This window comes from Penaeus vannamei, chromosome 35 (assembly GCF_042767895.1).
Source record: "Penaeus vannamei isolate JL-2024 chromosome 35, ASM4276789v1, whole genome shotgun sequence".
NCBI lineage: Eukaryota > Metazoa > Arthropoda > Malacostraca > Decapoda > Penaeidae > Penaeus > Penaeus vannamei.
The window spans coordinates 1,996,180-2,006,179 of NC_091583.1; the positions used below are offsets into that span (position 1 = coordinate 1,996,180).

General features: G+C 42.6%; 1 protein-coding gene across 1 annotated transcript; it reads left to right on the forward strand.

Annotated features, from left to right (window-relative positions):
- Positions 1–6: 6 nt before the first annotated feature.
- On the forward strand, positions 7–2,509 carry LOC138859380 (nucleolar transcription factor 1-A-like; the record flags this gene model as incomplete). The annotated part of the gene is given in 3 exon segments (XM_070114204.1): positions 7–93; positions 556–1,491; positions 1,786–2,509. Coding segments are annotated over 3 exon segments (1,062 nt in total), but the record flags the coding sequence as incomplete, so codon positions are not given.
- Between the last annotated feature and the right edge of the window lie 7,491 nt (positions 2,510–10,000).

Sequence of the window (10,000 nt, forward strand, 5' to 3'; positions counted from 1 at the left end):
TTGCAGAAGCATGAAGAATACCGTAAGCAGGTGGCCCTGTGGAAAGAAAAACAAGAGGACTATGTAATGGATATAGTTAATCGTTATTTCCCAGTAAGTATTTCTTTGTGTTACTCAGTTTCTTTATTATCAGAATATTAAGTCACACATTTGATCTATTAGAAAGAAAGAAAAGATAAAAAAAAGTGGCTTTTGAGCTGAATATTTGTCCCAAAATTTATGATTAATTGATGAAATATGAACCTTTTTTATTAGTTACACTTCTTATTTATGTTTTTTTTTTGAAGAATCCTTTTATTTAGCTTTATGCTAAAAAAAATACAGCAAAATATGCAGGGAAGACTATATGAGCCATAGAGCAGATAAAGAAGCCACATATCCATTTCAAATTACTATATATACTTTTTGTAAGAGAAAGGACGATACATTTTGAAGTGTTCCAATATTGTTTGTGTAATTGTGGGCCGAGGTGTATTCTGTATTTTGCATACATTAAATTCACACCATTTTTGTAAATTTTGTGATATTTTTTCTTACCATTTATTTTTTTCTCAGGAAACCTCCAAGAAAGGAAAGAAAGAAAAAGCCCAAAAAGGTAAAAATACCCTAAATAAATTTGAAAATGTACAAGTCACTACCATGAACGCTCCCAAATTCAGTGAATTACCCAAAAAGCCTCCACGTACTGGATTTTTGTTGTTCAGTGCTAAATTTGAACACAAAATGAAAGGCAAATTCTCAGATGCGAAAGAGAGAAAGGAAAGCTGTAAGGATTACTGGAATAAATTACCTGAGGAACACAAACAGATTTACAGGAATCGATCTAGGGAACTGCAGGAAGAGTATAAAAACAATTTGTTTGAGTTTGTAAATAATCTGGAAGAGGCTGAACGTGTCATGTACTTGGGACATTACCGTAAGCAAGTCAGAGCCTACTTTTGTCGTGATATATTTGAGGAGCAATACCCTAATAAAGTATATCCAGTATATATTGCAAGCCCAAAGAAAAAACTCAGAACTGCAGTAAATGGTATGACAGTAAAAGATGAAGCAATAGATTCAGATTCAGATGAGCTGCCTGTAGCTAAGAAGAAACCAAAAGACAAGAATATAGATATCGAAAATACTGAAAGCAGTTCATCACCTGATTCATCTGATCAAGAGGAGGAGGAGGAAGAAGAAGAAAGTAGTAGTGAGATAAAAGAAACTCGGCATCAACCACTGGAAAAAGGACACGAGTTTTTGGATTCAAGTGATACCAGCTCAGATGAAGATGATGTTGCCACTATGCAAAGAAAAACAATGAAATCTCCAAAACAGAGGCAAAGAGAGGTTCACCAAAGTCCACCAAAGAAACAAACCCATACAACAGCTAAAGGAAATGCCAGATTAAATGTTAAAGAGGATGATTCGAGTGAAGACAGCAGTTCAGATGTAAGTGACATTATAATACCAAGCTGGAAGACCCCAACGCAGAAACCTTCAATTCAGGTGAGTGGACCTCCTTTTAAGATAACCAGTTGAATTTCTCCTCTTTTTCTTTCCTTTCATGTATTCTTAAATTTTGTAGGATGAAAGTTTGCATGATCGAAACTGCTTCGAAAACCTGAGTAAATTGATGATGATACCAAAGATTTGCTGTCCATTGTTTCCTGCTCCCAGTTTAACCAGAATTAGCATTCTGTGACAATATTTTTGAATAGCAAAAAAATTACTGTATTTTTAAAAAAGTCAAAGGAAAGAATCCTATGATGTTATACCTGTTTTTTTTTTTTTTTCCTACAGAGAGAAGAGAGTTCAGAAGACTTTGATTCAGATGATTAAGCAAAGGAGAGGTATTGGGACAGAAAGGAATTAAGGAGTCAGGTAGAGTAAACTATATGTGATAAGAAAAGTTGTAAAATGTTTTCTTTTTTTCTTTTACTAGACAAAGACATGATATGACAAATTACTCCTAAGTTGCAATAGTTTTTTTTTTCCAATATATCCAAAGCTCATTGATAAAATCATTACAGTTACATTTGTGAATGGGAAGTTTATTGTCATTGTGAAAATGATTGATTCATCATTATTGTTGTCACTTTTAGTATTAGTTGGGATTAGTGTCATAATTGAGGACACTTGTTCATACATTTATGTTCTGAATAATCTTTTTCATTGTTTCATTTATCCCAAACAGTATGCAAAAAATACAACATTACTATGTTACTGCCCCTATCATACGATGATGTTTAGTTTGTTTTTAAAGACTAAGAAATTATTGGTTTCCAGTTTCTTGATATCCTGTTAGTTCATTTTTAAGGACTAACAATATTGATTTTCAGTTTTTATTTAGTTTCTTGTTTTCCTCAAACCTTTTTATATACATTATATTTTAGTGTATATGTAATCAGTGATTAAAGGATTTATGGTCACTGAAATCCATTATTGTCTACATTGTAAAAATGTCATTTTTATGGGCATTTGTAAGAGAAGTTGTAAGTTTATTAAAAATAAAAGTTTTTTTCTTTTCTGTATTTAATGCCCTCAATACTGTGTCAACTGTGAAAACCTAGTAATTTGATATATGTATAAGAAATAATAAGTAACTACTGTGTGCCTTGAAAAATTATTTCTTGCTTTAGAAACTTTATTTTTTTTATTCCATGAATGCATTCTTTACCTGAACATAAGGAAGATGAAAACCATTGGAAACACTGTGAAAAGAAAATCCACTATTTTCATCCACGAGGGTCCCCTCGGTGAGCTGCCAGACGAAGGGAAGGCTCATCCAACCTCCCTCATTACAGAATTGAATCATTTGTGCAAGCCGCTTTCTCGGTCGTTACACTAGCCATATCCACCCAGGGTTGTCTCTGTAGACCTTATTAGGGAAATGAGCTAAATGATTTGGATGTCTTAGATTGTGCAAATAAGCAGGTTCCATGCTTTTTGCACAGTGCAAAAATTGATTGGATACATTCTCTAGTGCAATGACCTGCAAAATGCATACAAACTCTACTCCAAGGTACAACCATAGAGCTGAACTGGCAATACCAGGGCCTGCAGACATGTTGCATGGTTCTTTTCTGCAGGAACTAGTATGTATATACCTGATGCCGGGCCAATTTGTCAGTATATTTCATGGTCTTCACAGTCCAGGGTCATGAACACACTGCCTATATATGTAAACTGAATGACTTTGATGCCAAGCAAAACTAATTTTGCTTGATCTTTTCTTCTCTCCTTTCCTTCTATCCCATTCCTAATTTGTGAAAGCCGTGTTTAAAGGATGAAAGACTGGCTTTGTGTCAGTCATAAACGGCCTCCGGGAACCATGGGCACGGTATTCCTTTGGTTAATTGCCTAGCCCTTACCCCTTATGGGGCTTATGGGGACCCTGAAGGGTAGACCGTTTCTTTTCCTCATTTTTTTCAGACTCACCATGGCCAATAATGACCCCTGCCCCTCCTTTGACCACGGTTTCGACCACTGATAATAATACCCCCTCTTCGATGTGTACTGACAACTTTATCCAATCCAAAACACCCACCCAGGTTATTACTCAACCTCCAGAAAGCACCCCTTCCTCTCTCCCAACATTCTCCTCCTCCAGCTCCTATGCCACTGTCCTCTTCAATATATACCTCCCTCTTCCATTATTACTACTATTCATATATATTGTCCTCCCCCCCGCCTACTCCACTCCACACCACCCCATCTTCTCTCACCCCCGTCCTTCTACTGCCTCTACCTCTGCAAACCTTTTGAGTAATCTCTTTGTATTCTGAGAATACAATTCTCTTTCAACAGTGCCTCCAATAACAAGTAGGCAAGGTTACCTTCGCAGTCCCTCTGATCGTTCACGCCTTATTACAATTAGAGTACGTCCACACCAGTGACAAAACATGGTAGGAACATTAAGACTGACAAGTTGGGTAACAAGTTGTTAAGTCGTTTAGGAACATCGTAGTAGAAAAGTTGATACGGATTTGTTGGGCGACATGTTAGCAGTCCTGGTGTGGACGAGGTGATGTCGTCAGACCTCTCCCACCAACCAACTAACGAACATGGTGTGGACAGTTTCACCATGTCGACTCTTGTTGCTGACATGTCTCAACTCTCAACAGATATGTTCCCATGCATATCAGGAGATTTGTATCCGAATGTCTCCAATTGTGTCCCCCACAATGTTTCCAATTTATATCCAAGCAACATGTCCCTGGTGTGGACGCACCCTTACATCTGAATCCCAAGCTCGTGCACTATCTACCCTAACTGACCTTACTGGCAAACCCATTCCTGCCGAACCTCACTCCTCTCTTAGTACTTGTACTGGAACTGTTTTTATCCCCCCAAATGCTTGTCGTATCTACCCCCCCCTCCCCCCTCCCCAATCCCTTGCCCGTTGTTGTCGTAGGGGCTTAGGAGACGGAGACTGAGACCCAATGCAGGGACCTCCCCTGTCTAGGGCCTCAACCCTCAACTCAACTAATTTTGCATGTTTGCATGGTCTTTTCCCCCTCCAGCTTTTTGTTTCCGCCCCTTCTCCAACCCCTTCTACTATCTACTTCCTAAAGTGTAAGAGCCGTGTTGAGAGGAGGAAAGGCTGACCTTGTGCCAGTCCTGAACGGCCTGCGGGAACTATGGGCACGGTACTCCCGACTAATCTAGCCCTTACCTTCAGTAGCGAAAGGAGGTGGACCGTTTAGGCCTATTTACATAATCCAGGTTCCCCATGACCAGTAATGAAAATGTAATCCCTTTATTAGAGGCTATGAGGCTAGCCCCTTTATCAAATAGCCCCAACCCAGGCTCTCCTTTGACCACGGCTCCGAACACTGAAACTACTACCCACTCCTCAATGCCTACTAGTGCATTACCCACCCAAGCAGAGAATCAATCTCCAGAAGACATTCCTACCCACCCAACTTCCTCAAATTCAACTCTACCCCTGCAACCTTCATCAAACAACCAATCCTCCCTTATTACTACCTTGCAACCTTATTCTCCATCATTCCGTAATACTCCCTCTTCCACACGTCCCCGACCATCCACCACCACCAACCCTACAGATATCTTAAATACTCTGTTTAGCCCAGCTAAATGGGACCGATTTTTCGTGATCCCTGCTACAGCTCCTTACTCAGGCAACACTCTTCTCTTTCAACAATGCCTCCAAAAACAAGTAGGTAGAGTCCCTTTCTATACCAGACGCGATCGCTCCCGTCTGGTAACAGTCAGATCAGAAACTGAATCTATAGCACTGTCAAATTTAACTGATCATTCTGGCAACCCCATTCCTGCAGAACCTCATCCAACCCTTAATACCTGTACCGGAACTGTCTTTCTCTCCCCAGCAAACTGCCCAGTCGATACCAAAGATTGGTGAGACTGTGGAGAAGACTTATTAGGATGCCTCAAAGACCAAGATGTGAAATTATTACGTTGCTACATCATTCCTCCTAAAGGTCAATGAAAGAATCCGACCAATATTGCCAAAATTACTTTCCGTACACATGACCTTCCCTTACGTATCTACATTGGTGGACAATCCCTCCCTGTTCGACCATACTAACCCCCTCCCCGTCAATGTCAAAACTGTTGGCGCTTTGGACATCCTGCCAAACATTGCCGTTCCACAGACCGATGCCCCATATGTGCCCAACCTGGTCATAATCGATCAAACTGCTCGGCACAAACACGAACATGTGCTAACTGCAGCGGCCCCCATAATGCATTTTATAGAGGCTGTTTTAACTATTTTCAACCACATATGGACGTCAGGAAATTTTCCTTCTCATTGGCGAGATGCTCTTATCCTAGCTTTCTTAAAACCCAATAAATCAGGTACCCTACCCCGCCCCATTGCTCTAACTAGCTGCTTGTGCAAACTACTAGGACGAATGGTTAACTTCCGCTTAATGTGGTATCTTGAATCTCATAATCTCCTTTCCCCTTCCCAGTTTGGTTTCCGACGTGCCCGAAGTACAGCAGACCCACTTGCCCATTTTGAGACATACATTACATCGGCATTTGCACGCCATGAATCCGTATTAGCCATTTTCTTTGATCTAGAAAAAGCATATGACACCACATGGCGATACCATATCCTCCAACAATTGTCCTCCCTAGGTTTACGTGGAAACATGGGTGTTTTCATTAAATCCTTCCTTTCTAAACGTACTTTCCAGGTCAAGATTGCCTCTTCCACTTCATCATCCTTTCCTCAATTCGAAGGAGTCCCACAAGGAAGTGTGCTTAGTACCACTTTATTCCTTCTTGCTGTAAATGACATAGTCTCAGTCCTACCACCAGGAGCCAGAGCATCACTATATGTTGATGACTTAACCATCTATGCATCTGGCACATCCATACCAGATCTCTGTCAATTCCTTCAGTCTGCAATAACATCAGTAACTTCTTGGGCCACCAACCATGGCTTTCGCTTCTCTACCTCTAAATCTTTCCCCATCCTTTTCTCTCGCTTACGTACGGTCCCCAAACCCCCACTCTTCTTATATAATGCTCCATTCCAATACCGGTCTTCTGGCAAATTCCTAGGCGTTATATTTGATTCCAAATTGTCCTGGCGAGACCATATTTTGTACATCAAAGAAAAAGCTCAACGTCGCCTCCGAATCTTACAAACGCTTTCACATATCTCCTGGGGCTCAGATCGCAAAACTCTCCTCCATCTTCATGTTACTTTAATCCTCTCCACTCTAGATTATGGATGCCATATCTACTCCTCTCCCTCAACCTCTCTTCTTGCTCACCTTGATACAATCCACCACAGCGGTCTCCGCTTAACCCTAGGCACCTTCCACTCCTCTCCAGTCGAGAGCCTATATACTGAATCAGGCATGCCGTCCCTCTCTCGACGTCGAGCACTTCTCTCTCTTCGATGCTATGCTCGATTTCACCAACTTTCCCTTACTAAACTAACTATCCCACAATCCTTGCTTCGTACCTTTACCTCTTCTCCACGTTTACCTACTCCTATCCCCGTACGCACCGATACCCTCCTCTCCCATTCCCCCTTTCCTCACCTCCGACCTCTTCCACTTTCTGTCTGTTCCATTCCTCCATGGCTTATACCTAACCCCTTATACCTTCCCAAATCGCGAATACACCCTCCCTCCTGAATCAAATGTCCTTACTACAGAACTGTATGTATTCCTTTTTGCTTTAAGACGCATATACTCACTTCCCTCTTCCTCTTTCACTGTTTTTACTCACTCCCGTAACTCTTTAACCCTCATAAAGTCTATGCACTCGACGAATCCCCTTGTCTGTAAGATCCAGAACTGGTTGTTCTATCCATCCACACGTCACAAATCTGTCTGATTTTGCTGGGTACCCAGCCATGTTGGAATCCCTTGCAATGAACAGGCAGATACTCTTGCACGCTATGCCGCAATGTCCACATCACCTCAACTACGCTTCTCACATATTCCAGCTACAGATTATTACCCCTCTTATAAACCTTCTTGTATACACGATGGCAATCTTTCTGGTCAAGCCTCCACAATAATAAATTACATACTGTAAAACCATCAATCTCCTCTTGGTCAGCTCCATTTCACAGGAACAGACGTTGGGAGACGGCCCTCGCACGCTTACGTATTGGCCACACTCGCCTAACACACGCCTATCTAATGTCACGCTCTGACCCGCCCCTATGTCCTCTATGTAATGTCCCTCTTTCAGTTCCACACATTCTGTTGTCCTGTCCACGCTTTAATACAGCACGTACCTCTGCTTTTCCACACCTATCCTCCCTTCACCGACCTCCCAACATATCAGACATCCTTACAGAATCCCACAGCTTCTGCCTTGACAACCTGTTCTCCTTCCTCAGACGCATAAATATCCTTCACTTGATCTAACTCCCTTACCTAAACCACCATAACCCTTTCCCTCATCAACCCTTACCCATCTTCAACCTTTCAACATTACTCTAGATAGTTGACGCATAGCAACTATCACCTGACATCCCCCTTTACTATACCTTCATATAGTGCTATATGACCTTAGGTGTCTAGCACATTTATTTTGCTTTTAACCATTACACCCTCCCCTATACCTACTTACTTTCCCACTTGCACTCCTACCGCCTACCTTCCCCAGTCAAATTATTTTGCCAAACCAAATCCAGACACTCCAATGTTAACTGCAGCTCCAATCTCAACAACTGCCCCAACACCGTCCCCTCTTTCTCCCCGCAGCAGACAGACTAAACGTTCCACCCCTTCTTCTCCAACCACACACTCACCTCCACCTACCTTTACCTTTATTCCTCAGACACCAGTCTCCTCTTCCCCTCCTCATTAAAAAAAACTTTTGTCTCACAAGACTCTCCAACCAACTCCACTGGAGAAACCATAGAAGATATTCCACAATATACTCTCTCCACACTCGAAGTGACTGCCAATATCCATCCTCCTTTTACTCATATCCCCCCTACACCCCTTCCTCCTACTCTCTCCCAGCACAACCCCTTAACTCCGTCTAATATCGATACCCATCCTCCTCCTACTTATATTCCCCCTACTTCCCTTCCTCCTACTCCCTCCCAACACAACCCATCCCCATCAACTCCAACTACTGCCGATATCCATCCTCCCAACACTCATCCTCCTCCTACCCGACACCACTTCCTCCAACTCCAACTGAAGACATGATAACCTGAGAAGCGAACAATGGCCACTGTTAGTGTTTCCTTGAGCATGACGATGTCATTGTTCTTTTCTCGCACTATTGAGTGGAGAAAGGAGATTTTTGTGTTATACCCACATGTTCCACTTTAGGATGCTTAGATTGTGTGCCAGGGTGGTTACTCTGAGTCACTTACATCGGATTTGGCTATCATATAATTCGTCTCCATCATCAGATGGGACGTCTGCCACAGTCTGACAACTCCATGGTAAGATCCTCGTTGATTCAGGAATCGACATCTTGCAAGTGTTTTGACAAGCTAATTGAGGGCCTACTGGGAAATGTAGAGCTTCTGTTAGATCAATCATTTTTGGCACTTCGGATTAAGTTAGGCTTTGGCAGGGCCTGTGGGGGGCTGGTTTCAGCTAGTTGCATGAGGTGTCTCGCTCTCAGTAGGTCTGGAAACTTCCAGCTTCCTCCCCTTCAGGTCTGCAGCAGTCTGGGCTATTGCCGGCATGGGTACTTGGGCTGCCTTCTACGCCTCCCCGCTGGACTTCCCCAAAGCTGTTGCTACTGCAGTGACTACAACACTCAACAGGAGAGATATATCATTCTCGTCAAAGTGATTGTTGTCTGTTGGGGAGGGTCTTCCAGTTTCCTTTGAACTTTTTTTTTTCCTCTGGTTCTTTTTGCGATCACTTGCAACTCCTTTGGATTAGAGGTATCCAGATTCTGCTGGGGATCATGCCCTGATCTCTGGCAACCCAGATTGTCAACCGAATATGCTTCTGCATCTGCAGTGCTCTCACCAGTTGGAAGACATTATCGAAGCCTTCAGGTTTTAGCGTCCCCTTCGACTGGGTGAAACGTTTAGGGGCTCCAGACTCTCCTGCAATCTGTTTCCAGCCTGAGTCATCTTCCACCGCCCCTTCGACTTGGGTTCAGCTTGTGCCTCCATTTGAGTCTGGGAGGGCATCTAAGGGGAAGTCAGAGGTCTCCCTGTTTGGGCAGCAGGCCTGGAGAGGCCAGCCCTCGAGTCCATCTGTTGAACTATTTCATGGACAGACTTTAGTTTGGATGGTTTTTCTGTCTTTTCCATTTTAACAGCAAGCCTGACACAATCTGCCTGTGCTTTTTCCTACTTCAGGCCACAAGAAGCTTTGAAAGGCTTCAGAGTGCCTGCCATAGTCTTTTATGTGCCAGGGTCATCATATGGTCAGTCCGAGGGTTTTTTTAAGATTTATTTTCCATATGTTTTAGCAGTTCCTTCAGTCTCTCACGCCCCCACCCACCACGGAGTCCAACAAAGGGAAACTGTGTTAGAGTACATTAACAGGTACAGGGATGGCGAGAGGAGTAT